This window comes from Papio anubis, chromosome 20 (assembly GCF_008728515.1).
Source record: "Papio anubis isolate 15944 chromosome 20, Panubis1.0, whole genome shotgun sequence".
NCBI classification, from domain to species: domain Eukaryota; kingdom Metazoa; phylum Chordata; class Mammalia; order Primates; family Cercopithecidae; genus Papio; species Papio anubis.
In genome coordinates, this window is record NC_044995.1 from 4,364,262 (window position 1) to 4,391,530 (window position 27,269).

General features: G+C 54.8%; 2 protein-coding genes across 9 annotated transcripts; one reads left to right on the forward strand and one right to left on the reverse strand.

Moving 5' to 3' along the window:
• Positions 1 to 806: 806 nt before the first annotated feature.
• On the reverse strand, positions 807 to 7,220 carry PIH1D1 (PIH1 domain containing 1). Of its 7 annotated transcripts, none has more exons than XM_021931302.2 (10): positions 7,202 to 7,220; positions 5,360 to 5,453; positions 4,982 to 5,048; positions 3,972 to 4,151; positions 2,518 to 2,579; positions 2,342 to 2,423; positions 1,836 to 1,965; positions 1,528 to 1,603; positions 1,054 to 1,197; positions 807 to 928 (listed from the first exon to the last, which is right to left on the reverse strand). In XM_021931302.2, exons 2-10 carry the CDS (start codon positions 5,447 to 5,449, stop codon positions 887 to 889), a joined length of 873 nt encoding a protein of 290 aa, XP_021786994.1. In that variant the 5' UTR covers positions 5,450 to 5,453; positions 7,202 to 7,220; the 3' UTR covers positions 807 to 886. The 7 variants fall into 7 exon arrangements, 6 of the variants coding, with proteins under 6 accessions (XP_021786994.1, XP_009193239.1, XP_009193236.1 ...); XM_009194975.4 differs by lacking the exon at positions 7,202 to 7,220 and adding an exon at positions 7,096 to 7,171; XM_009194972.3 differs by lacking the exon at positions 7,202 to 7,220 and adding an exon at positions 6,904 to 6,999.
• On the forward strand, positions 7,001 to 26,958 carry ALDH16A1 (aldehyde dehydrogenase 16 family member A1). 2 transcript variants are annotated; one of them, XM_021931314.2, is made up of 17 exons: positions 7,001 to 7,247; positions 13,682 to 13,784; positions 14,166 to 14,292; positions 14,882 to 15,060; positions 15,643 to 15,720; positions 16,256 to 16,437; positions 16,522 to 16,674; positions 17,259 to 17,444; positions 17,741 to 17,836; positions 18,013 to 18,149; positions 18,304 to 18,409; positions 18,518 to 18,648; positions 19,701 to 19,868; positions 20,049 to 20,250; positions 24,136 to 24,321; positions 24,628 to 24,750; positions 26,231 to 26,509. In XM_021931314.2, the coding sequence occupies exons 1-17, from the start codon at positions 7,158 to 7,160 to the stop codon at positions 26,390 to 26,392; spliced, it is 2,409 nt and encodes an 802-aa protein (XP_021787006.2). In that variant the 5' UTR covers positions 7,001 to 7,157; the 3' UTR covers positions 26,393 to 26,509. The 2 variants fall into 2 exon arrangements, with proteins under 2 accessions (XP_021787006.2, XP_031515033.1); XM_031659173.1 differs by lacking the exons at positions 7,001 to 7,247; positions 13,682 to 13,784 and having other exon boundaries at positions 14,204 to 14,306; positions 26,231 to 26,958.
• Positions 26,959 to 27,269: the final 311 nt, after the last annotated feature.

Genomic DNA, 27,269 nt, shown 5'->3' on the forward strand with positions numbered 1-27,269 from the left:
GCAAGACCCCATCTCTAAAAGAAAAAAAATGCAAAAAATAAAATTAGCTGGGCACAGTGGTGCCTGCCTGTCATCCTAGCTACTCAGAGGCTCATGTGGGAGGGTCACTTGAACCCAGGAGTTCCAGGCTGTAGTGAGCTATATAATTGCACCACTGCACTCCATGACAGAGTGAGACCCTATCTCTTTTTTTTTCTTTTTGAGACAGAGTTTCGCTCTTGTAGCCCAGGCTGGAGTGCAATGGTATGTTCTCAGCTCACTGCAACCTCCGCCTCTCGTGTTCAAGCAATTCTCCTGCCTCAGCCTCCCAAGTAGCTGCGATTACAGGCTTGCGCCACCACACCTGGCTAATTTTTGTATTTTTAGTAGCGACGGGGTTTCACCATGTTGGCCAGGATAGTCTCAAACTCCTGACCTCAGGTGATCCACACGCCTCGGCCTCCCAAAAGTGCTAGGATTACAGGCATGAGCCACCATGCCCAGCGACCCCGCCTCTTAAACAAAAAAGTAAGCCATGACTCGAGGCTCAGATCACACAGAGCCTTGAGTGCGTGGCTGAGGGGCTTGGACCTTCTCCCAGGGCAGCTGGGGAGCTACAGGAGGGCGGTGAACAGGGAAAGTGCAGGGCCAGCTCTGGGGCGGGGGGAGGACTAACAAGGGGAGACTGGAGGCCAGGAGGCTTCAGGGAGGATCCAGGGGGAAGGATGAGGCCTGAGCTGGGGCAGTGACCTCTATGGGACTGGAGGGGCACAGCCCAATGTCCCTCTTCCCTCCCAACACCCACATATCCTCAGTCAGAGGCAGAACAAAGGCAAAAATCTTTTATTTCAACTTCAGGGAAGCCAGCGGTTTCTTCCCATCTCGGAAGCACAGGGAAACACCCTGATCAAGAAGGCACCGGCAGAAGCGGCATGGCCACCATTAATTGCTGAGGAGACAGAGCAAAGAGAATGAGGATCCAGGACCGAGAAGTCCAGCCCCCGGTCCCCCTCCCTCGGAGCCAGAGTCCAGGCTCCCCAACGTCCCGGCTTCCCCAAACCGTCCCCCAGGCACCTTTCTCTTCCGGTGGAAGGCTGCCTTGCTCTCATCAGAGTTGATCTGCAGTGGGATATAAGCATCCAGATGATACAGCTGCTGGGGGCCCCCCATCACCAGGCGGTTCTCCCCGATCTCCAGCGACAGCCCCAGGGCTCCATCCTGGAGAGGTGGTAGAATCAGGTCACCCTCCTCAGCAACAGGACGGTCACCTGGACCAGGCATGGTAGCCTCACACGCTGGGAAACTATATTTGAAGGGTCTAATCTCCCAGGGAAGAGGCAAAAGACAGCAATTACAAGTCTCAACAACCGAGCACTTACAATCCCTCGGGTGCCCTCAGGACAGCACCCAAAGGTGGCCTGTGGGCCTCCTGGGAGAGAGTACGCAGCTGACAAGTCCAGCAACAGCCCCTTGTCACTCTCGCTCAGAGACAGTCCCTGACCTTTCCAGACCTCATTCCCCTCCTCTGGCCCAGCGGGCAAAACTCACCAGTTTGGGGAGGTCAATTTCGGCCAAGAGGAGGTCGGGGGCTTCCAGCCACAGGTTCAGGTGAGGCTTTTCAGGGCTGAGGAGGAACAAGGTCCAGGGCCGAGCACAGCTGCCGGGTCTTTGCCTGGCGTTCCCTTTCTCCCTCCAACCGGCCCTGGTGCCTCAGAACGCCTTCCCAGTCAGGAGTTCTCTCTCTTCCCTCTCTCAGTGCCCAGGGCCCCAGGGCATCACCCAGTGTGCGAGGATGGAGGGAGGGATTCCCAAGAGCGTTGAGGAAACATCAGACCGGGGATCTACCGAAAGCCCACCCTGACTCAGCTCTCCCAGGGGCCGGCGTGTACAGGTCCCCCAGCTCCTGGATCCGAGGACGCTGCTGCGAGCGGATGTTCTGCTGCGAGATGGAGCCCATGAATGGCCGGTTCTTCATCATGCGCCATTCTGAGGGTCAGGAGCGCCGTCAAACATTGTACAGGTCAGGGTTCCCTTTGCTCTCTCAGGAGGCCTTGCATAGCCAAGAGCCTCCCGGGATCGGCTCCACCGGCTCACCGGGACTCTTGGGATCTGACCACACTCCCAGGCTTGGCTCCAGGAAGCCCGCCCACCTTAGTCACGCCCCCTCCCATGATAAGCCCCAATAAAACCCAGCCCTGGAGATGTTCCTGGCCCCGCCCCTTCAGGGCATCCAGACTCCACCCCCTCCCAGTAGCAGAGACTCCAGGACACCCTGCCCAAGCCAGCCCCTCCTCTCCCAGGGGTGTCCCCCAAACCGCTCCTGGCTCCACTGTTTCCCGATGGCCCAGGCCCTGCCCCTCACCCGGATTCAGCTGCAAGTTGTATTTGTCCTCAAGGCCCTCTCTGGCGATGGTGATCACGAGCTCCCGCAAGAAATCGCTGTTCTGGGGTGACAGAGAGAGGGAAAAGACAGGCGGTGGGGGGGAGGGTAGGGGGAGAGACCCCTGCTCAGGCCTCACCCGCAGCCCCGCCCCCAACCTGCATCCTCCGGTAGAAGTCGCTGTTGACAGCTACGTCATAGGCGGTACAGCCCTGGCCTCCTGCGGGGAGAAAAAGGGGGTGAGGGCCCGCCAGCCCTCTGCAGGAAGCCCACAGTCCAGACCCAGACAGGGAAGAAACATTCAGGGACAGCGGCCACAAGAAGCAGAGACAGAGACATCAGAAGTGACAGCTGAGCACTCACTGTCCGCTCCGGACCGTCCGTCCAGCCTCCTCCCCAGCCTATCTCCTGTCCATCAGTGTAATGTCACTTGAGCTGACCCTATCCCTCCCCTGCTCACAGCTCTACTCTGGCTCCCCAGTGCTCCCAAGTGAAGGTCTGAGCCCCGCAAGCTTGGCATTGGAGACCCTGTGTCGTCTGCCCCTCCCACCTCTGGAGAAAATCTCATTCTTCTAGCAACCTTGGCCCTCTGAATTTATTTCAGTCACTCTCCATTACTGGCTGATCCAATCTAATCATTCTCTCCCATTTCCGGGCCGCTCTACATAGAACCTTCTTCTGTCTTTGCCTGCTGAACTCTTCCTGTTCCTTCAAATCTTATCCCACACCTCCTCCTCCAGGAAGCCTTCCCTGACCGCTTCATGTGGGTGACGAGCCCTCTCAAGGCTGTGCTGGGTGCCCCCCTCCAAAGCACCCTTTTGATACTGCATCCACCTCCTTGAGCCCTGCCCATGACAGGGAGTTTCTGGAACGTGGAATGTGAATTTGATAGGTCCTTATTCCCCGGGGCACTGCCTAGAGCTTGGTCCCAGAAAGCTTCAAGAGACATATGGAAAAAAGGACATAGAAGCAGAAACAGGGACAGAGGTGAGGCAAGACAAAGATGGAGACAGGGGAGAAGGGCAGAGGAGAAAACGGAATGAAAGAGAGAGCCGCAGGCTAGGTGCAGTGGCTCACACCTGTAATCCCAGCACTTTGGGAGGCTGAGGCAGTGGATTACCTGAGGTCAGGCGTCTGAGACCAGCCTGGCCAACATGGCAAAACCCGACTCTGTTAAAAATACAAAAATTAGCTGGGCATGGTGGCGCACGCCTGTAATCCCAGCTAGTTGGGAGGCTGAGGCAGGAGAATCGTCTGAACCTGGGCAACAAGAGCAAAACTCCATCTCAAAAAAAAAAAAAGAAAAAAGAAAGAGAGAGCGGGCTCAGGACTAAAGCCAGGAGATCCACTAATGCATGAAGAGCACTCTGCCCAGGCCTCCCGGCCCTGGAGTGGGGCATGGAAAAGTGCCAGCCTGGCCAGGTGGCAGAACCAGGACTGCCTGGGTTTGGGATGCCCAGGGCACTAGAGATCTACCATAGGGAAAATCATCAGACTGGGGAGCCAGATCTCCAGGAGCTGAAGGAAGAGGATCCTGGGCCCAGGATGCTTGGGTTCTAGGGAAGAAGGGGCCTAAGCAGGCCAGACTCCTGGGTCCTCTGAGGGCACTGACTTGCATCCAGTTCTGCATGAGGCTCTCCCAGACTCATGGGGATGCGAAACCCAGCTTGGTCCTCCTCTAGCATCTGAAGCAGCTCCTCCTCGGTCACGTCGGCGGGAGGAGGGATGGAGAGGGAGTGGCAGATGTTGATGAAAACCTTCCCTTCTGAGGAGTTGGTCTTTATGCAGAAACCTGGTGGGAGTGGGTTAGTCATGACAATCCTTTTCTGCACAAGTCCCAGTACCCATCCATTCTCTCCAGGCTCTCTTTTTCTTTTGCCCTATCCCCCTTTTTCTGGGTTTGTTCCACTCCCCACCCCACCCCCCTTTTTTTTTTTTTTTTGAAACAGAGTCTCACTCTGTCACCCGGGCTGGAGTGCAGTAGCGTGATCTCAGCTCACTGCAACCTCCACCTCCCAGGTTCAAGCAATTCTCATGCCTCAGCCTCCCAAGTAGCTGGGATTATAGGCGCCCACCACCACGCCCGGCTAATTTTTGTATTTTTAGTAGAGATGGAGTTTCACCATATTGGCCAGGCTGATCTCAAATTCCTGACCTCAGGTGATCCTCCCGCCTCGACCTCCCAAAGTGCTAGGATCACAGTTGTGAGTCGCTGTGCCCAGCCTCTCTTCCTATCTTTGTTTTTGTTGTTTGTTTCGTTTTGTTTTTGAGACAGAGTCTCGCTCTGTCACCCAGGCTGGAGTACAGTGGTGCGATCTCCACTCACTGCAACCTCTGCCTCCTGGGTTCCAGCAATTCTCCTGTGTTAGCCTCCCGAGTAGCTGGGACTACAGGTGCGTGCCACCGTACCCAGCCTCTTCCTATCTCTGATTCTCTGGCCCCCTACCTACTCCTACTCTGTCCTCCAACTCCTTTCTGTCCTAGGGTGATCTCTGTGGGTGTCTGCTCACCCCACCCCCATCCCAGGCCTTTATTTTCGTGTCTCTTTCCTTCCTCCTCTCTGTCCCCTGCCCCGGCCCTCCCTGGGTCTCCTGTCCCTCTCTCTCCGGTGTCCTTTCTCACCCGGCTGAGGCTGGATTTGTGTCGATTCTGGTCTGGTTGTCTGGGCTTGCTGGAGCTCCTTCGAGGCCTGTATAAAGTAAAACTACCTCCAGGCTTGGAGTCTGTGCCATCAGACCCCTCATTTGTTCCTCAAATGGAGCAATTCTTATCTATGAGAGCTGTGGATAACGCGAGAAATTGAACGGTTTAGGTCCCCTTTCTCCTTTGGGAACTAGAGGAACAACGGCAACCCCACCTAGCAAACTTGAAGCCCATCAACCTGAATTCCCCCAGGCCCAGTTCCCACCCTAGTGCATTCTGGCAACTGTAGTCCCATCTTTGAGCACCCCGCCAAAATCCCGGAATACTCAAGGATCCAGGGGTCCGGTCACTGTGCACCTGCAGCAGCAGCTCCTCAAATCGTGCCGAATCAGCACCCATCGTCTCCGCCTCGCTTAGCTCCAGTCCCAGCAGCTTCGGGTTCGCCATGGCCCTGGAAAAGAGATCTAGGCGTCCTCAAGACCCTCAGCGTGGGGAACTTTGCCCAGGATCCGAACCCCAGTGCTTGCTCTGGCCCTCAATCGACTCCGGATACCTATTATCCTGTTCAGAAAGCTAAGACTGGCCTAAGACTACAATTCCATTCAAGACCGAACACCGTCATCAAATCCGTTGGGAATCTGTATCTCTGGACGCGCTCTCCGTCCTACTTGCCGAATTGTAAACGAAGCCACACTTCCGGTCTATCCGTAAACACAAGACTCGAGTACGCCACACTTCCGAGTACCCCATGCGCACTCACAAGCTGGTATCGCGTTATTGACAAGCCACGCCCTTCGCATCAATCAAAAATAAACACCAAGGCGAATCCCTAAATGCCACACTTCCTGTATCTATGAAAGCCACACTTCCGGCTGGGCGCTGTGGCTCATGCCTATAGTCCCAGCACTTTGGGAGGCCAGGGCGAGAATCACGTCAGGCCAGGAGTTCGAGACCAGCTTGGGCAATACAATGAGATAACGTCCCACAGCCCATCTGTTTAAAAAAAAAAAAAGCGCCACACTTCCACTCTTTCCACAACCAAAACCGGCCCCGTTACTTTGCAGTGAAGGTTGCATTTTCAAAACCTTAATCTCAATGTCCATCCTAAAAGGTACCCTTTTTATCTTTGAATTATCACTTCCTGCCAGATCTAGCTCCGACCCCTAGTAAATATAATTAGAACTGAAAGCTGCACTTTCAGGCTGGGAGTCTGAGGTAGGAGGATCGCTTGAGTCCAGGAGTTCGAGACCAGTCAGAGCAACATAGCAAAATCCTGTCTCTACGAAAAAAAAAAAAAAGGAAAAAAATAGCCAGACTTGATGGCATGCGCCTGTAGTCCCAGCTACTGTGCAGGCTGACGCAGGGGAAACGTTTGAACCGGAAAAGTAGAGGCGACAGTCAGCCGTGATCGGACCACTGCACTCCAGCCTGGGTGACAAAGGGAGACCCTATCTCAAGAAAATAAAAGGTAAAACAAATAAAACTTGCACTTCCTGCTACTATAAAACAAGGCACTGGGAAGACGCATCAATACGACGACCCTTTTTTTTTTTTAATTACTTTTTTTTTTTTTTTTGAGACAGGGTCTGCCTTTGTCACCCAGGCTGTAGTGCAGTGGCGCGATCTCGGCTCACTGCAATGTACGCCTCCCGGGTTCAAGTGATTCTCCCCGCTCAGCCTCTTGAGTAGCTGAGATTACAGGCGCGTACCACCACAGCTCAGCTCATGTTTTTAGTAGAGACGGGGTTGCACCATATTGGTAAGGCTGGTCTCGAACTCCCAACCTCAGGTGTTCCACCTGCCTCGGCCTCCCAAAGTGCTGGGATTACAACCGTGAGCCATCGTGCCCGGCCACGCCGATCCTTCTAAATCCGGAGCCCTCCCAATTAATCGCAAATTACCTACATCCCTGGCTCGCCTTCCTCCCCGTTTTAAGCAGTGCGCATGCTCCTAAATACGCTTCCCCGTAGGCTGGGCCAACGGGTCCTAAGGCAAAAAGTGTGGGCGAGGCTGCTCTCTGTATCTCGTAGCCCCACCCCATTCGCATTAGTCCCGCCCCTTTGGGCTGGAACGGGAGGTGTGGCCCTTCGGACCTCAAGGTTCCCCTTAACACAGAGCGCCCCACAGTCTTCGCGGAAAGCGTTCTGGGTAGGCGATGGCTGCGACGCGTGCAGGGCCCCGCGCCCGCGAGATCTTCACCTCGCTGGAGTACGGACCGGTGCCGGAGAGCCACGCATGCGCACTGGTGAGAGCCTGCCCGGCCGGCGCTGCCCGCTGCGTTACCCAGGCCTGGGCGCCCGGTTTTTCGCGGGGAGTCCCGTCATCCACTGCGGCAGCTCAGCAACTCCGCCTCTCTCAGTCCCCGTGATTCCCGCCGCCCAATAGGATCGCGCCCTGTAGGACGCTCCCTTGAGCCTTGGCGCTGGCGGCTTCGGCCTTTTAGTCTGTTCCCATCTTCCCCAGTGGTTCTCTTGCCCCTTGATCCTGAACTTCTCGTGGTGTTTCCGCGGTTTTCCCGAACTCCTCTAGACGCTTTCGTGATTCCTCAGGGTCCCCTCAGAACCTGACGCGCATCACCAGACCCCTTAAGATTCCTGTGGGGCTCCGGCGACCCACAACCTCCATTGTCTTTCCACGACTCTTTAAAACATCCTATGGCCTTCATGGGCCTCCGGAGCACCCCAGACCTCCTGAGGGACTCCCTTGATCCCCTTGATTACCCGGAGACCTTCAGAACTTCCATGGAGCCCCCGTGATCCCATAGGGCCCCTCAATACTCGTGGGGTTCATGTGCCCTCATGGGAAATCTCAGGAGCCTAGAATACATCAGGACTTCCGGTTTGGGTTTTTGGTTTGTTTTTGTTTTGTTTTGTTTTTGAGCCAGGGTCTCACTCTGTCGCCCAAACTGAAGTGCAGTGGCGTGATCGCACCTGTTGATCACTGCAGCCTCAACCTCCTGGGCTCAAGCCATCCTCTCACCTCAGCCTCCCAAGTAACTGGGACCAGAGACGTGTGCCACCACTCCCAGCTAATATTTCTACTTTTTCTAGAGACAAGGTTTCAGCATGTTGGCCAGTCTGGTCTCGAACTCCTGGCCTCAAGTGATCCACCCACCTCGTCTTCCCAAAGTGCTGGGATTACAGGCGTGAGCCACTGCACCCAGCCACATCAGGACTTCCTGTAATTACTTATGGCCCCTCACAAAACCCTCACGGGACTCCTAGGATCTCTCTAGCTCTCAGAATGTCCCACAGGGTTCCCATGATTGTTCAGGAACCCCTGAAGTCCTCATGAGGGTCCCATGATCCCCTGGGGGTCCTCAGAACCTCCCTAGGACTCCCATGATCCCTCGGAGGGCCCCAGAACCCTCGTGGGGTTCCTGCAAATAAGTAGGGCGCCTCGAACTGTCATTTCCCCAGGCACTCTCAGAATTCCCTCACGGGGCTCTCATGATCCCCTAGGGCCCCCCAGTACCCAGGTGGGAGAAGCTTAGGCTTCTTTGAGGGGGAGGGCAGGAGGCCAGAGCAATGGCCCAGGTGGAAGAGACTGGATCAGAACCCTGACACAGCCTAGCACTTGGGGAGGCTGAGACAGGGAGATTGCTTGAGCTCAGGAATTCGAGACCAGCCTGGGCAACATAGTGAAACCTGGTCTCTACTAAAATACAAAACACTGGGCCGGGCGTGGTGGCTCAGACTTGTCATCCCAACACTTTGGGAGTCTGAGGCGGGCGGATCACCTGAGGTCAGGAATTCGAGACCAGCCTGGCCAACATGGTAAAACCCCGTCTCTACTAAAATACAAAAATTACCTGAGCGTGGTGGTGTTTGTCTGTAATCCTAGCTACTCGGGAGGCTGAGGTGGGAGAATTGCTTGAACCTGGGAGGCGGAGGTTGCAGTGAGCAGAGATTGCACCACTGCAGTCCATCCTGGGCAACAGAGCAAGACTCTGTCTCCAAAAAAAAAAAAAAAAAACCAAAAAAAAAATGGCCGGGCGCGGCGGCTCACGCCTGTAATCCCAGCACTTTGGGAGGCTGAGGCGGGCAGATCATGAGGTCAGGAGTTCGAGAACAGCCTGGCCAAGTCGGTGAAACCCTGTCTGTACTAAAAATACAAAAAAATTAGCTGGGCATGGGGGCAGACGCCTGTAGTCCCAGCTACTCGGGAGGCTGAGGCAGAATTGCCTGAAGCCGGGAGGCAGAGGTTGCAATGAGCTGAGATCGCACCACTGCACTCCAGCCCGGGCGACAGAGTAAGGACTCTGTCTCAAAAAAACAAAAACAAAAACGAAAAAGAAAGAGAGAGAGAAATGTAAATTAAACCCACAATGAGCTATCACTATGCACCTAAATGGCTAAAATGTAAAAAACTAGCCATACCAAGTGTTAGGTTTTTTAAAGGGAAGGCGAGGGTGAAAGAAAGACAGGGACCGAGGAGGTCTACGGCAACACAGGTATATTGCAAAAACCTGCGGAGATGGGGTACCAGCTTAATGCTGGAGCCCACCGCTGCTTACAGGCTAGGGTACTTCTAGGTATGGGGTCTGGGCAGTATGGCTTGCTGCCCGGCAGGATATTGACAAGGCGTTCCTATGATCAGGCGGTTTGGCCCTTTTTCTGCTGGGATGTGATAGGTTGTTCCTGGGAACTTTGCTCAGCAGGATATGATAGAGATATTCCTTCAGTTGGAACTTTGCCTGGTGGGGTATGATAAGAAAGTCAGGCAGCCAGACGTGGTGGCTCACACCTGTAATCCCAACACTTTGGGAGGCCCAGGTGGGCGGATCACTTGAGGTCAGGAGTTCGAGACCAGCCTGGCCAACATGGTGAAACCCCATCTCTACTAAAAATACAAAATTAGCCGGGCATGGTAGCAGGCGCCTGTAATCCTAGCTACTCGGGTGGCTGAAGTGGGAGAATTGCTTGAACCTGGGAGGCGAAGGTTGCAGTGAGCGGAGATCGCACCACTGCACTCCATCCTGTGCAACAGAGCAAGACTCTGTCTCAAAAAAAAAAAAGAAAGAAACAGAAAACAAAAAATTAGCCAGCGGTGGCGGCGCACACCTGTAGTCCCAGCTACTCGGGAGGCTGAGGTGGGAGGATCACCTGAGCCTGGGAGGTGCAGTGATCATACCACTGCACTCCAGCCTGGGTGACAGAATGAGACCCTGTCTCCCCTGAAAAAAAAAGAAGTTGAGGCCAGACAGTGGCTTACACCTGTAATCCCAGCAGTTTGGGAGACCGAGGCAGGAGGATCTCTTGCGCCTAGGAGTTCAAGAGCAGCCTGGGCAACATGGTGAGGCAACATGGTGAGGCCCCATCTTTATTAATATAAAAATAAAACATAAAAAGTGAAGCTGAGACTTGGACTTGAGCCCTTGCATTTCAGACCCATGTTCTCTGGGCCAGACTCAACCAACAAACATGTTTTCTTTGGCCTAAACTTTATTTTTGAAAATGTGAAATGCTGGACAATTGATTCCATGTAAACATCCGGGAGGTCCTCTTGAAAATAAAATTCCAAAATGTGTCAAACTTTGGCTCAACTTCCCTGACAAAAATCATCTGGAACCAATAGCTCCTGTCTTTTCAATGAATCGCAAGCTCCTCTTCTCATCCAGGCCCTCTTCTCAGGCCTCCTGGAACCCTCTGGACATTCTTTTGGAATTTTGTTTTTCTTTTGGGGGAAAATTTTCAAACTTCCACAGAATAATTAGCATTTATTTTGAACTCCTATTTACCCATCACTCTGCTTTGACCATCATCAACATTTATCCCAGTGCTGTTTCCTTCTGTATTTTCTTTGGAGTAATTTAAACAAATCCCAGATGTCACAGTATTTTCCTATAAATATTTGAATCCTTTCTTCTAACAGATAAGGGTTCATTTTGTTACAAAACTACCATGGTCTGTTACCACACTTAACAACATTAACTCATTCTTTTTGTTTTTTGTTTGTTTGTTTGAGACAAGGTCTTACTCTGTTGCCCAGGCTAGCGTTCAGTAGCACAATCACAGCTCACTGCAGCCTGGAACTCCTGGGCTCAAGCAATCCTCCCACCCCAGCCTCCTGAGTAGCTGAGACTACAGGTGTGTACCACCATGACTGGCAAATTTTTCATTTTTATTTGTAGAGATGGGGTCTTGCTGTGTCTGTCCAGACTAGTCTCAAACTCCTTGGCTCAAGCAATCCTCCTGTCTCAGTGTGGGAAAGTGCAGGGATTACAGATGTGAGCTACCATGCCCAGCCAACAATCATTCTTTAATGTCATCTAATGGCCAGTTCATGATCAAATATCCCTGACTATCTCACAGATGTCTCTTTTCCCTGTGGGTGTTTGAGTTTGGAACTTCTAAGTAACTTTTTTTGCTTTAAAGAGAAAACAGAAGTCAAGCATGGTGGCTCATGATTGTAATCCCAGCACTTTGGGAGGCTGAGGCGAGTGGATCACCTGAGGCCAGGAGTCTGAGAGCAGCCTGGCCAACAGGGTGAAAATCCATCTCTACTAAAAATATAAAAATTAGCTGGGCATGGTGGCGGCCACCTGTAATCCCAGCTACTCAGGAGGCTGAGGCAGGAAAATCACTTGAACCCAGGAGGCAGAAGTTGCAGTAAGCCAAGATCGCACCATTGCACTCCAGCCTGGGCGACAAGAGCGAGACTCTGTCTCAAAAAAAAAAAGAAAAGAAAAGGAGAAAGGCCAGTAGGAGAAAAATCAGGAATATGTGACATCAGAGATGCTAGGAGAATCTGTAGAAGGAGAAAGTGAGCAGTGTGTTTTGGATTTAGCAGCAGAGAAGATGTGACCAGGATGAGAAAGAAATATGGAGGAGAAGGCCGGGCGTGGCAGCTCACGCCTGTAATCCCAGCACTTTGGGAGGCCGAGGCAGGTGGATCACAAGGTCAGGAGATCGAGACCATCCTGGCTAACATGGCGAAACCCCGTCTCTACTAAAAATACAAAAAAAAAAAAAATTAGCCTGGCACGGTGGCGGGTGCCTGTAGTCCCAGCTACTTGGGAGACTGAGGCAGGTGAATGGCATGAACCCGGGAGGCGGAGCTTGCAGTGAGTAGACATCGTGCCACTGCACTCCAGCCTGGGCGACAGAGCGAGACTCCATCTCAAAGGAAAAAAAAAAAAGAAAAGAAAGAAATATGGAGGAGATGTGGTGAGTGAGATATGGTTTAAAAAAAAAAAAAATTTTTTTTTTTTTTTGTTTGAGACAGAGCCTTGCTTTGTTACTCAGGCTGGAGTGCAGCGGTGTGATCTTAGCTTATTGCAGCCTCCACCTTCTGGGCTCAAGTGATCCTCCCACCTCAGCCTCCCAGGTAGCTGGGACTACAGGCACTCACCACCACACCCAGCTAACTTTTTGTATTTTTTGAAGAGATGAGCTTTCACCATGTTGCCCAGGCTGGTCTTGAACTCCTAGGCTCAGCCCACCTCAGCCTCCCAAAGTGGACTCCAAATAGGTGCCACTATTGTGGCACCAGCCCAAGGACTCAGTTGAGACTCTAATTGAATGAATTAAAGATGTTAACACGTCTGTAATCCCAGCACTTTGGGAGGCCAAGGCAGGCAGATCACTTGGGGTCAGGAGTTCAAGACCAGCCTGGCCAACATAGTGAAACCCCATCTCTACTAAAATACAAAAGCCAAACAGCCAGGCGCGGAAGGGGCCTCTGTGGAATCCCAGCTACCAGGAGGCTGGGAGGGGCAGGAGAATGGCTTGAACTCGGGAGGCGGAGCTTGCAGTGAGCCAGAGATCAGCCACCGCGCCTCCAGCCTGGGTGACAGAGCAAGACTCCATCTCAAAAAAAGTGGGGGGCCGGGCCGTGGCTCAAGCCTGTAATCCCAGCACTTTGGGAGGCCGAGACGGTGGACTTAGGTCAGGAGATCGAGACATCCTGGCTAACACGGGTGAAACCCCCGTCTCTACTAAAAAATACAAAAAACTAGCCGGGCGAGGTGGCGGGCGCCTGTAGTCCCAGCTACTCGGGAGGCTGAGGCAGGAGAATGGCGTAAACCCGGGAGGCGGAGCCTGCAGTGAGCTGAGATCTGACCACTGCACTCCAGCCCGGGCGACAGAGCCAGACTCCGTCTCAAAAAAAAAAAAAAAGGGGCCGGGCGCGGTGGCTCACGCCTGTAATCCCAGCACTTTGGGAGGCCAAGGCGAGCAGATCACGAGGTCAAGAGATCGAGACCATCCTGGCTAACACGGTGAAACCCCGTCTCTACTAAAAAATACAAAAAACCTAGATGGGCGTGGTGGCGGGTGCCTGTAGTCCCAGCTACTTGGGAGGCTGAGGCAGGAGAATGGCGTGAACCCAGGAGGCGGAGCTTGCAGTGAGCCGAGATCATGCCACTGCACTCCAGCCTGGGCGACAGAGCGAGACTCTGTCTCAAAAAAAAAAAAAAAAGGAAAAATGTTCTAGAACTAGAGAGTGGTGATGGTTGCACAACACTGTAAATGCGTAGAATGCCTCTAAACTGCTGAAGTGTATACTTTGAAATGCTGTATTTTACCACAAACTTTTTTTTTTTAAAGCAATAAGAGGAAAAGAATTAGCTGATGGAGCAGAGGGAGACAGATGTCCCCTCCTAGAGGATTCTGGGTAGGGGTTGAACTGCCCCAGCTCCTCCTGATCCCCTTTCCAAACTGTCTCTACCTCCCCCAGGCCTGGCTGGACACCCAGGACCGGTGCTTGGGCCACTATGTGAATGGGAAGTGGTTAAAGCCTGAACACAGGAATTCAGTGCCTTGCCAGGATCCCATCACAGGTACGAGATGTCCCCCAGTCATTAGTGGAAGAGAAGTATCTGTGCCCTCTAGCCCTACCCACCAACACCCATTCCTCTTGCCTAGGGCCCTGAGGGCAGGAAGCAGCTGGTGGTGAGAGAGGGACTGCAATGTCTGGTTCCTTCTGAAACCAGTCACCCTAATTATGGTTCCGGGTCTCTGTGGAGGCTTTGTGAAACTGCTGTCTGTGAAAATCCCTTCCTTGCGCTGGAGGTGATCATAGCCGTGACCCAGCAGAGAATGGGGACCAGCTTTACACCCTTGGGCTGATCCAGGCTCCGAAAATCTCAGCCCCCTCCAGATCTGACATGGGCTCCCCGCCATCTCTCCTCCCATCTGAGTCCCTCCACTTTTCTCCCCAGGAGAGAACTTGGCCAGTTGCCTGCAGGCACAGGCCGAGGATGTGGCCGCAGCCGTGGAGGCAGCCAGGACGGCATTTAAGAGCTGGAGTGCCCACCCTGGCGTCGTCCGGGCCCAGCACCTGGTCAGGTGATGCAGCTGAGGTGTGGACCCTGGGAGGCGGGGACCCCCAGCATCCACTTGAGACCATGGGAACAAAGGCTATTTCCCAAGATCCCACTGAATTAATTTGCAGCTAAGGCTCAGATTCCCAGTATGTGCTGGGGGCAGTAGTGGTCGAAACATGCATCCGTTGTCCACTATTCACTGGGACTAGAAGCCGCGAAGCCTGTACTTCACAGGACATTCTTGAAGCGCATTGGGGCTCCATTTCTCCAGTTCACTGGAGCTGGTGAAGCCCCTAAATCCATTTCCTAGCTGCTTTGGGGGCAGCTAGAGACAAAGATTCCATTTCCCAAAATGCAATTGGGGTTAGAAGCTAAGACTCAATTTCCCAGAAGCTTCAGGGATTTCCAGCAGCCAAGACCTTTACACAGCATCCTCAGGTTTGTGTTTCCACGGCTACAATTCCCACAGATCTTCACTGCCCTTTGCCCCAGGTAAATGGTGGGGATGCCTCGGACTCATGGGGATTGTAGTCCAGGTATATAGGAGCAGCCCAGGACTCTGTGAGGCTGAGGCCTGTTGGAAAATGAGCACCCTCTTGCTTTCTCCACAGGCTGGCCAAGGTGATCCAGAAGCACCAGCGACTGCTGTGGACCCTGGAATCCCTGGTGACTGGACGGGCTGTTCGAGAGGTTCGAGACGGGGACGTCCAGCTGGCCCAGCAGCTTCTCCACTACCATGCAATCCAGGCATCCACCCAGGAGGAGGCACTGGCAGGCTGGGAGCCCATGGGTGAGACCCTGGAGTCCCTAGCCCTCTCCTCTCACATGACCCAGCAGTGCCAGCTCCAATCCCCTCATTCTTTTTCTTTTAGACAGAGTTTCACTCTTGTCACCCAGGCCGGAGTACAGTGGCGCAATCTCGGCTCACTGTAACCTCCGCCTCCTGGGTTCAAGTGATTCTCCTGCCTCAGCCTCCTGAGTAGCTGGGATTACAGGCGCCCACCACCACACCCAGCTAATTTTTGTGTTTTAATAGAGAAGGGGCTCTCACCACGTTGGTCAGGCTGCTCTCCAACTCCTGACCTCAGATGATTCACGCACCTCGGCGTCCCAAAGTGCCTGGGATTACAGGCATGAGCCACCACGTCCAGTCCCCTCATTCTTTTTCTTTTTCAGACAGGGTCTTTCTCTGTCACCCTGGCTGGAGTACAGTGGTGCAATTATAGCTCACTATAATTGTGAGCCTTGACCTCCTGGGCTCAAAATTCTCTCACCTCAGCCTCCTAAGTAACTGGGACTACAACCATGCACCACCACGCCTGACTGGTTTTTTTTTTTTTTTTTTTTTGTCTCTCGCCTCATTTTCTTGCAGGAGTAATTGGCCTCATCCTGCCACCCACATTCTCCTTCCTTGAGATGATGTGGAGGATTTGCCCTGCCCTGGCTGTGGGTAAATGATGGCCTGGGGGGTCCTGACTCTTGGGTCTGAGAAAGGCGGGGATTGTCAGGCCCAAACTCGAGTCTGAGAGACAAGGAGGCTGGAGGCCTGGACTCCTGAGTCTGAGGGAGGAGGGGCAACGGGTCTGGATTCCTGGGTCTGAGGGAGGAGGGGTTCAGGGTCTGGACTCCTGGGTCTGAGGGAGGAGGGGCCGGGGGTCTGGACTCCTGGGTCTGAGGGAGGAGGGGCCGGGGGTCTGGACTCCTGGGTCTGAGGGAGGAGGGGCCGGGGGTCTGGACTCCTGAGTCTGAGGGAGGAGGGGCTGGGGCCTGGACTCCTGAGTCTGAGGAAAGAGGGGCTGGGGGGTTGGACTACCAGATCGGAGGGAGGAGGACTGGGGCCTGGACTCTTGGGTCTGAGGGAAGAGGGACTGAGGTCTGGACTCCTGGGTCTGTCAGAGGAAGGGCCGGGGTCTGGACTCCTGAGTCTGAGGGAGGAGGAGCTTGGACTTGGACTGCTGAATTTTTGAGCTGCTCCGCTTCCCCAGGCTGCACTGTGGTGGCCCTCGTGCCCCCGGCCTCCCCGACACCCCTCCTCCTGGCCCAGCTGTCAGGGGAGCTGGGCCCGTTCCCAGGAATCCTGAATGTCATCAGTGGCGCTGCCTCCCTGGTGCCCGTCCTGGCCTCCCAGCCTGGAATCCAGAAGGTGGCCTTCTGCGGAGCCCTGGAGGTACCTTCAGGACAGGGGTTGTGGTGGAATGTGTCTGGGGGCTGCAAAGCTCCTCCTGCGGCTGAATTGGTGGGGGGTCCCTAGGAAGGCCGTGCCCTTCGACGGACCCTGGCGGGTGAGTGTGCGGAGCTGGGCCTAGCGCTGGGGACGGAGTCGCTGCTGCTGCTGACAGACACCGCGGACGTCGACTCGGCCGTGGAGGGTGTTGTGGACGCCGCCTGGTCCGACCGCGGCCCGGTGAGACCCGTACACTCCTGTCCCCTCACACGCTGGAGGCTGTAGGTGTCTGTCTCCAGGCCTTGGGGTCCTGAGTCTCTGTTCATTTTATTTGTTGGGTTGTTTTGTTTTGTTTTTCTGTATGTGTTCATTTTTACTTACTTATTTATTTATTTATTTATTTATTGAGAGACGAAGTTTTGCTCTTGTCGCCCAGGCTGGAGTGCGATGGCGCAATCTCGGCTCACTGCAACCTCCGCCTCCCGGGTTCCAGTGATTCTCCTGCCTCAGCCTCCCGAGTAGCTGGAATTACAGGCGCCCACCACCACACCTGGCGAATTTTTGTATTTTTAGTAGAGACGAGGTTTCACCATGTTGGCCAGGCTGGTCTCAAACTCCTGACCTCTGTTGATCCACCCGCCTCGGCCTCCCAAAGTGCTGGGATTGCAGGCGTGAGCCACCGCACCCGGCCTCTCTGTTCTTCAGGACTGTTGATTTATCTGAGTGTCCATGTCCCTAGTTTTCCAGCCTCTGTCTTCACTTTTCTGATCACCAACTTGCTAGAGTGCAATGGCATGATCTCCTGACGCCCTTTTTCCTCACAGGGTGGCCTCAGGCTCCTTATCCAGGAGTCTGTGTGGGATGAAGCCATGAGACGACTGCAGGAGCGGATGGGGCGGCTTCGGAGTGGCCGAGGGCTGGATGGGGCCGTGGACATGGGGGCCCGGGGGGCTGCCGCCTGTGACCTGGTCCAGCGCTTTGTGCGTGAGGCGCAGAGCCAGGGTGCACAGGTGAGGCAGGGGTCACAGACTGAGGGTGTCTGAGGAGGAGGGACCTGGAGACCCAGCTCCTGGGTCCGAGGGAAGAGGGAGCAGGGCGTGGACAACTGGGTCTAAGGAAAGAGAGGCTGGGAGCCTGGACTCCTGGGTCTGAGGGAGGAGGGGCTGGGCCTGGACTCCTGGGTCTGAGGGAGGAGGGGCTGGGGTCTGGACTCCTGGGTCTAAGGAAAGAGAGGCTGGGAGCCTGCACTCCTGGGTCTCAGCAGGAAGGGACTGGAGGTCGACTTCTAGATCATTTCTCTCCCTAGGTGTTCCAGGCTGGCGATGTGCCTTCAGAACACCCATTCTATCCTCCAACCTTGGTCTCCAACCTGCCCCCAGCCTCCCCATGTGCCCGGGCAGAGGTGAGCCCCTGAGGTCTATAGAGCTCCTACCCACTGCCAGCCAAGGGCAGCAGCTCCGTGCCTGCGGAAGCCCCTGGGGTGACCGTGTGACCCGGGCAGGGGGCTGCTACCTGCTCTGGGCCCCTTCCCTGGTGGGTGGGCCCCAGAGGCCTGAGCCTCCCCATCACCCCTTGCAGGTGCCGTGGCCTGTGGTTGTGGCCTCCCCCTTCCGCACAGCCAAGGAAGCACTGGCATTGGCCAATGGGACGCCCCGCGGGGGCAGCGCCAGCGTGTGGAGCGAGAGGCTGGGCCAGGCACTGGAGCTGGGCTACGGGTCAGTCTGCATGGCCCAGGCGCTCACTCCTCTCCTCATTCTTCCTGTCTTCATCTCCCTTCTCCCTGGGTCGCTCCCTGCGCCTTTAACTCACCCCTCTCCCAGCCAGCCACCATCTGTTTTCCTGTGTCGGACGTCTCTATCTTCCCCACAGGCTCCAGGTGGGCACCGTCTGGATCAATGCCCACGGCCTCAGAGACCCTTCGGTGCCCACAGGCGGCTGTAAGGAGAGTGGGTGTTCCTGGCATGGGGGCCCAGACGTGAGCACATCCCCTCCCCGTCACCAGCCCCGCTCCCCGCCGTGCCCTTGACACTTGCATCCAGCCTCACGTGCCCCTTGCATCCTCTTGACACTGTCCTTCTCACAGGGGCTGTATGAGTATCTGCGGCCCTCAGGGACCCCTGCCCGGCTGTCCTGCCTCTCCAAGAACCTGAACTATGACACCTTTGGCCTTGCTGTTCCCTCAACCCTGCCGGCTGGGCCTGAAATAGGGCCCAGGTGAGTCGTTGGGGTGTGAACGGGGAGAGGGAAATTGATGCCCGTTTCCCCATGGACAGGAGGGCTGGTGCAAGGTCCGTCCAAGCTGTCTCATGGTCCTGCTGAGTACCACATTGTGGCCTCACACTTTCCCCACCCCAGGCCTGCTGAGACTCAGCTCTGCCCCATGAATGTCTGTGCTCTCCCAGAAACTCATGGGTCTAGCAGCTTGGGGTCCCTAAGGGGTTCACTGGAGCAGAAGCTTGGGGTACCCCAGAGGCTAACGGGAGCAGAAGGAGTAGGAGCTTAGGGTCGCCCAGAGGCTCATGGGAGCAGTTTAGGGTCCCCCAGAGGTTCACAGGAACAGGATTTTGGGATCCCCCAGAGGCTCAAGGGAGCCAGATTTTAGGGTCCCCAGAGGCTCATGGGAGCAGAAGCCTGGAATCTCCCAGAGGCTCATGGGAGCAGAAGTTTGGGGTCCCCCAGAGGCTCATGGGAGCAAGAGTTTAAGGTACCCCCAAAGACTCAAGGGAGCAGAAGTTTAGGGTCTACCAGAGGCTCATGGGAGCACAGAGGTTCATGGGAGCAGGAGCTTAGGGTCCCCCAGAGGTTCATGGGAACAGAAGCTTTGGGTCCTCCGGGGCTCATGGGAACAGGAATTTGAGGTGCCCCACAGGCTCATGGGAGCAGTTTAGGGTCTGCCAGAGGTTCATGGGAGCAGGAGTTTAGGGTGCCCAGAGGCTCATGGGAACAGGGGTTTGGGGTCCTCGAGAGGCTCATAGGAGCAGAAACTTTGAGTCCTCCAGAGGCTCATGGAAGCAGGAATTTGGGGTTCCCCAGAGGCTCATGGGAGTAGTTTAGGGTCCACCAGAGGCTCATGGGAGCAGGAGTTTAGGGTCCCCCAGTGAATCATGGGAGCTGGAGTTTAGGGTCCCCCAGAGGCTCATGGGAACAGGGGTTTGGGGTGCCCCAGAGGCTCACGGGAGCCGAGGCGGTCTTCCCAGTGGGGTAGAGCATAAGGTCTGAGCAGATTGAGGGCTCAGGACTCCTCCTCATGCCCCACCCTACTCCAGCCCAGCACCCCCCTATGGGCTCTTCGTTGGGGGCCGTTTCCAGGCTCCTGGGGCCCGAAGCTCCAGGCCTATCCAGGATTCGTCCGGCAACCTCCATGGCTACGTGGCTGAGGGTGGAGCCAAGGACATCCGAGGTGCCGTGGAGGCCGCTCACCAGGCTTTCCCTGGGTAAGAGGGGTCACACGGGAAAGCCCAGGGGTCATGGCATGGTAGAGAGGGGAGCCTGGGCCCCCAGCAGTTGGTGGACTGGGAAGCTGGGCCCCCAGGGTAGGGGCTGTGGACAGAGGTGGGGTGTCGGGAAAGCCAAGACCAGGATGCCAACCCCCACTGTGCACTGTCTGCCCACAGCTGGGCGGGCCAGTCCCCAGGGGCCCGGGCGGCCCTGCTATGGGCCCTGGCGGCTGCACTGGAACGCCGGAAATCTACCCTGGCCTCGAGGCTGGAGAGGCAGGGAGTGGAGCTCAAGGCTGCGGAGGCAGAGGTGGAGCTGAGTGCAAGGCGACTTCGGGCATGGGGGGCCCGGGCGCAGGCCCAAGGCCACACCCTGCAGGTGAAGGATCTGTGGGCACGTGGGCGAGCTGGGCAGGTGAGGTGGGGTGGGGCTCAGACTAGAGGCTGTGAGATGAGCCAGGCTTGGGATCCAGGCCCAGCCCCACTGCCTTCCACAGCAGGATCATCAGCAAGTGGCTTCACCTCTCCCTGCCTCAGTTTCCTCATCTGTACAGTGAGTGGACACACAACCTGCCTCGTAGAGCGGCATTTGCCAGATGATGGATAGCGACCCATTCCTGGACCATAAGATCAATTTAGTGGGCTGTTAGGCGGTTTTTGCATTGCTATAAAGAAACACCTGGGGGCGCAGTGGCTCACGCCTATAATCCCAGCACTTTGGGAGGCCAAGGCGGGCGGATCAAGAGGTCAGGAGTTCAAGAATAGCCTGACCAACACAGTGAAACTCTGTCTCTACTAAAAACACAAAAATTAGCCGGGCGTGGTGGCGGGCGCCTATAGTCCCAGCTACTCGGGAGGCTGAGGCAGGAGAACGGTGTGAACCCGGGAGGCGGAGCTTGCAGGGAGCCAAGTCATGCCACTGCACTCCAGCCTGGGCAACAGAGCGAGACTCCGTCTCAAAAAAAAAAAAAGAAAAGAAAAAAGGAACACCTGGGGGCGCAGTGGCTCACACCTGTAATCCCAGCACTTTGGGAGACTGAGGTGGGTGGAACACGAGGTCAGGAAATCGAGACCCTCCTGGCTAACATAGTGAAACCCGGTCTCGACTAAAAATACAAAAAACTAGCTGGGTACAGTGGTGGGCGCCTGTAGTCCCAGCTACTCGGGTGGCTGAGTCAGGAGAATTGCTTGAACCCAGGAGGTGGTGGTTGCAGTGAGCCAAGACCCCGCCACTGCACTCCAGCCTGGGCAACAGAGTGAGACCCTGTGTCACAAAAAAAAAAAAAACACCTGACCAGGGATGGTGGCTCACGCCTGTAATCCCAGCAATTTGGGAGGCAAAAGCGGGTAGATCGCTTGAGGCCAGGAGTTTGAAACAAGCCTGGGCAACATAGTGAAACCATGTCTCCACAAAAAATAGAAAAATTAGCTAGGCCTGTTGGCACCAGTCTCCCTTTGTCACCCGGCTGGAATGCAGTGCCACAATCATGGCTCACTGCAGCTTCAACCTCCGAGGTCCAAGCGAGCCTCCCACCTCAGCCTCCTGAGCATCTGGGATCACAGGCACACACCAGCACACATAACTGGGTGGTTTTGTATTTTTGTAGAGACAAGAGACTCGCCATGTTGCCCAGGCTGATCTCGAACTCCTAGCTTCAAGTGATCTGCCTATCTTGACGTCCCAAAGTGCTGGGATTATAGGCGTGAGCCACTGCACCCAGCCAGTGCTACGCTTTTTTTTTTTTTTTTTTTTTAGACAGAGTTTCGCTCTTGTTGCCCAGGCTGGAGTGCAATGGTGCAATCTCGGCTCACTGCAACCTCCGCCTCCCAGGTTCAAGCAATTCTCCTACCTCAGCCTCCCAAGTAGCTGGGATTACAGGCATGTGCCACCACGCCCGGCTAATTTTGTATTTTTAGTAGAGACGGGGTTTCTCCATGTTGAGGCTGATCTCGAACTCCAGACCTCAGGTGATCCGCCCACCTCGGCCTCCCAAAGTGCTGGGATTACAGGCGTAAGCCACCACGCCCAGCCTCCAGTGCTACACTTGTAAATAACTGGATCTCAGGAGAACTCACTATTTCGCAGACAGTAGCAAGTGGGATGGTGCTAAACCATTCATGAGGAATCCACCTCCATGATGCCATCACTTGCCACCAGGCCCCGCCTTCAACATTGGGAATTACATTTCTTTTTTTTTCTTTTTTTTCCCGAGACAGAGTTTCACTCTTGTTGCCCAGGTTGGAGTGCAATGGTGCGATCTCAGTTCATGGGTCTGCCTCCCAGATTCAAGCAATTCTCCTGCCTCAGACTCCCGAGTAGCTGGGATTACAGGCATGCGCCACCGCGCCCAGCTAATTTTGTACTTTTAGTAGAGACAGGGTTTCTCCCTGTTGGTCAGACTGGTCTCAAACTCCTGACCTCAGGTGATCTGCCTGCCTCGGCCTCCCAAATTGCTGGGATTACAGGCGTGAGCCGCCACACCTGGCCGGGGATTACATTTCAACATGAGATTTGGGTGGGACATCCAAACTCTATCATGGGCCAAACCATATTTCTTTCTTTCTTTTCTTGAGACGGAGTCTCGCTCTGTCGCCCAGGCTGGAGTGCAGTGGCGCGATCTTGGCTCACTGCAAGCTCCGCCTCCCAGGTTCATGCCATTCTCCTGCCCCAGACTTCCGAGTAGCCGGGACTACAGGCGCCTGTCACCATGACCAGCTAATTTTTTTTTTTTTTTTTTTTTAGTAGAGATGGGATTTCACCATGTTAGACAGGATGGTCTCGATCTCTTGACCTCGTGATCCGCCCACCTCGGCCTCCCAAAGTGCTGGGATTACAGGTGTGAGCCACTGCGCCCAGCCCTTTTTTATTTTTATTTTACTTTAGTTCTGGGATACGTGTACAGAACGTGCAGCCTTGTTACATAGGGATACGCGTGCCATGGTGGTTTGCTGCACCTACTGACCAGTTCTCTAAGTTCCCTCCCCTTGCCTCCCACCCCCTAACACCATATTTCTTTTTAACAAAAGAAAATAATCCCAGTGCTTTGGGAGACTGAGGTAGGTGGATCACTTGAGCCCATGAGTTCATGACCAGCCTGGACAACACAATGAAACCTCATGTCTACAAAAAACAACAAATTAGCTGGGCCTGGTGGTACACACCTGTATTCTCAGCTACTCAGGGGGCTGAGGTGAGACAATTGCTTTAGCCTGGGAGGTCAAGGCAACAGTGAGCTGTGATCATGCCACTGCACTCCAGCCTGGGCTACCCAGTAAGACCTTGTCTCAAGGAAAAAAAAAAAAGGAAAAGAGGAGAAAAAACATAAGAGTGGGCCAGGCGCGGTGGCTGACGCCTGTGATCCGAGTACTTTGGGAGGCCAAGGCAGGCTGGATCACTTGAGATCAGGTGTTCGAGACCAGTCTGGCCAATATGGTAAAGACCCATCTCTACTAAAAATACAATAATTGGCCAGGCGCGGTGGCTCACGCCTGTAATCCCAACACTTTGGGAGGCCGAGGTGGGTGGATCACTTGAGGTCCAGAGTTTGAGACCAGCCTGGCCAACATGGTGAAACCCCATCTCTACTAAAAATACAAAATTAGCTGGGCATGGTAGCAGGCGCCTGTAATCCCAGCTGCTCGGGAGGCTGAGGCAGAAGAATCACTTGAACCTGGGAGGCGGAGGTTGCAGTGAGCTGAGATCGTGCCACTGCACTCCAGCCTGGCGACAGAGCAAGACTCCATCTCAAAAAAAAACAGAGAAGGGAAGGAGGGAGGGAGGGAAGAAGGAAGGAAAGGAAGGAGGGAAGGAAGGAAAGGGAAGAAAGGAAAGGAAGGAAGGAAGGGAAGGAAGGAAGGAAAGGGAAGGAAAGGAAGGAAGGAAGGGAAGGAAGGAAAGGAAGGAAGGAAGGGAAGGAAGGAAGGAAAGGGAAGGAAGGAAAGGAAGGAAGGAAAGGGAAGGAAGGGAAGGAAGGAAGGAAATGGAAGGAAGGGAAGGAAGGAAAGGGAAGGAAGGAAAGGGAAGGAAGGAAAGGAAGGAAGGAAAGGGAAGGAAGGAAGGAAGGTTGGTTGCGCAGGATGTTTCTCACCGCCCGAACCCCCCGTGGAATGATTCACTTTGACCAGAGTCTGCGAAATGGCGGGCGCTTCCACAAGGGTGCGGTTTGGGACAACACCAGGTGTTGGGAAGGACGTGGAGGAACTTGGTCTCATTCACTGTGGGCGGGGCTCCCCTGCCCCACGGGTGACCCGCCTGTCCCTGCAGGTAGCGGGGCTGAGAGGCCCTGTGCTGCGCCTGCGGGAGCCGCTGGGTGTGCTGGCTGTGGTGTGTCCGGACGAGTGGCCCCTGCTTGCCTTCGTGTCCCTGCTGGCTCCCGCCCTGGCCTACGGCAACACTGTGGTCATGGTGCCCAGCGCGGCCTGTCCCCTGCTGGCCCTGGAGGTCTGCCAGGTATATCCCCCTGCCTTCCTGCCTCTCCTCCCGGTAGCCTCAGGGCAGCAGAAAAACGCCTAAACTCGGCAGGAGCTTGGCTCTTACCGCACCCTCCGTGGTACGCATGCTGCCCCCAGCCCCAGCATCCAAACCTTCACTCCTTGGGGACCCAGTGCCCATTCTTCAGCCCAGACCTGGGGCTTTCCCGTCCAAGACCGCCCCCCCTACCCCCGTCCCATTCCTTCCCATGGCCACCCCCTGGATGCCCACTCCTTGCCCTGCCCCCACGGCCCTCCCAACCCACCCACTCTCTGCATCCTCTAGGACATGGCCACCCTGTTCCCAGCAGGCCTGGCCAACGTGGTGACAGGAGACCAGGACCATCTGACCCGCTGCCTGGCCTTGCACCAGGACGTCCAGGCCATGTGGTATTTCGGATCCGCCCAGGTGCTCTTTGTTCTGTTTTGCCATTTTCAGCATCTCAAACTTCAAACAGGCTCCTCCTTTTCCGGAAACACAGCCCCGCCCTCTTAGAACTCCTGTTGCTAAGGGGAGAAACTCCTTGACAACAAGGTTCTGAGGCCCCGCCCTTAGTACTCCAGTTACTAAGGAAGAGGCTGTCCTTAGCAACAAGGGCCTGAGAGCTGTCCAGCCTGAAGACCTCATCTCAGTGGACGGCCCGTTGCTAAGGACCACACCCTAGATTTGGAGGCCCACAGTGTACAGTGTTTTTTTGTGTGTGTGTTTTTTTTAAGACAGAGCCTCACCCTGTCACCCAGATGCAATCATACCTCACTTCAGCTTCAACCTCCCAGGCTCAAGTCACCCTCCCACCTCAGCTTCCTGAGTAGCTGGGACCACAGGCATGCACCACCATGCCCAGCTAAGCCCGGCTAATTTTTTTCTTTTGCAGAGACAGGGGTTTCTCTGTGTTGGCCAGGCTGATCTTAAACTCCTGGGCTCAAGTGATCCGGAGCAGACTGGTTGAGTCTGCTTTTTTTTTTTTTTTTTTTTTTAATTTTTATTTATTTATTTATTTATTTATTTTTATTTTGTTTTTTTGAGACGGAATCTCACTCTGTCACCCAGGCTGGAGTGCAGTGGGGTGATCTCGGCTCACTGCAAGCTCCACCTCCCAGGTTCACGCCATTCTCCTGCTTCAGCCTCCCAAGTAGCTGGGACTACAGGCGCCCGCCACCACGCCCTGCTAATTTATTTTTGTATTTTTAGTAGAGAAGGGGTTTCACCGTGTTAGCCAGGATGGTCTTGATCTCCTGACCTCGTGATCCGCCTGCCTCAGCCTCCCAGAGTGCTGGGATTACAGGCGTGAGCCACCGCTATTTATTTATTTTTTTGAGACAGAGTCTCACTCTGTCGCCCAGGCTGGAATACAGTGGCACGATCTCGGCTCATTGCAACCCTTGCCTCCCGAGTTCAAGTGATTCTCCTGCCTCCCAAGTAGCTGAGACTACAGGCACTCGCCACTATGCCTGGCTAATTGTTGGGGGTTTTTTTTTTAGCAGAGATGGGGTTTCCCCATATTGGCCAGGCTGGTCTCAAACTCCTGACCTCGTGTGATCTGCCTGCCTCAGCCACCCCAAGTGGTGGGATTACAGGAGTGAGTCACGGCGCCCCACTGTCCACTCTCTTAAATCACCTGTTGGTAACAGATGTGAACTTGTTGACAAGAGCCTTGGGCCTCATTCCTCTCAACATGGGCTGTTAAGGGAGAGGAAATTCCCTAACCCCTGGGTCAAATGCCTTTCCCTGCCATCTGGAAGTTTTGCTTGGAAGGAACTGAGCACTGCAGCTGCAGAGCATAGGTCCAGCCTGAAGCCCCTGATCAGTAACAGTCCTCATCGCGGAGGAAGCAGGTGCTTAGCAACAAGCCCGCAGAAGTGCTGACCCCCCTCTCTCCCCACCTCAGGGTTCCCAGTTTGTGGAGTGGGCCTCAGCAGGAAACCTCAAACCGGTGTGGGTGAACAGGGGCTGCCTGCAGGCCTGGGACCACGAGGCCGAGGGGGCAGGCCCGGAGCTGGGGCTGCGATCGGCGCGGACCAAGGCCCTGTGGCTGCCTATGGGGGACTGATGCCTGAGCGCCACCTGCTGCATTTTGGACACCTCAGACCAAGGGGAAATGCACCCCCGCAGACACCTGGGACTTTTCCCTTCTGTGGGGAATAAATAAAGTCTCTGACAAACCCTAGCTATGCTTCTGTGAGAAGAAAGTAGCAACTTCTGGCAGATATGAGGCTTTTTTTTTTTCTTTTTTTGAGACAAGTTCTGGCTCTGTCACCCAGGCTGGAGCGCAGTGGCACAATCTCAGTCCACTGCAGCCTCGATCTCTGGGGCTCAAGGGATCCTCATGCCTCAGTCTCACATGTAGCTGGGGCCACAGACATGCGCCACCACACCTGGCTCAAGGCCATTTTAGTTCTCAGGTTGAGCAGCTCAGGAGCCGGCTCCAGCACAATGCTGTGTATGTGAAACAGAAAGGGGACCCCCGAGGACCCCGGACAGGGCCTTAGGACTCTCATATCTTCTTGTCTTCTCCATCTGGCAGCTCTTGCTCTCTGGTTTTCTCTGCCTTTTCATGGCCCCGGAATCCATACGCAGTAAAGGAGCTCTCTGGAATAAAATTAAAGTCCTCCTATATGACTTTTGTCAATTTCCATGATATAAACGCTCCCACCATGCCGGATTTCAAGGTACAGGTGATTAAACAACTGGCTGAGAGATCCGGAATTGGTTTTTGTTGTTGTTGTTGGGTTTTGTTTGTTTGTTTGTTTTGAGATGGAGTCTCGCTCTGTCACCCAGGCTGGAGTGCAGTGGCGCCATCTCAGCTCACTGCAAGCTCCACCTCCCGGGTTCACGCCATTCTCCTGCCTCAGCCTCCCGAGTAGCTGGGACTACAGGCATCTGCCACCACACCTGGCTATTTTTTTGTACGTTTAGTAGAGACGGGG

Excerpts from the sequence above, each read along its gene's own strand:
- ALDH16A1 (XM_021931314.2), top strand. The coding sequence starts at position 7,158 with ATGGCTGCGACGCGTGCAGGGCCCCGCGCCCGCGAGATCTTCACCTCG. Across the intron at positions 16,438-16,521 it reads CCTTCTGCGGAGCCCTGGAG|GAAGGCCGTGCCCTTCGACG; the intron begins GTACCTTCAGGA and ends GGGGGTCCCTAG. Across the intron at positions 24,751-26,230 it reads GGTATTTCGGATCCGCCCAG|GGTTCCCAGTTTGTGGAGTG; the intron begins GTGCTCTTTGTT and ends TCCCCACCTCAG.
- PIH1D1 (XM_021931302.2), bottom strand. The coding sequence starts at position 5,449 with ATGGCGAACCCGAAGCTGCTGGGACTGGAGCTAAGCGAGGCGGAGACG. Across the intron at positions 1,198-1,527 it reads AAATTGACCTCCCCAAACTG|GATGGAGCCCTGGGGCTGTC; the intron begins GTGAGTTTTGCC and ends CCACCTCTCCAG. Across the intron at positions 929-1,053 it reads CCTTCCACCGGAAGAGAAAG|CAATTAATGGTGGCCATGCC; the intron begins GTGCCTGGGGGA and ends CTGTCTCCTCAG.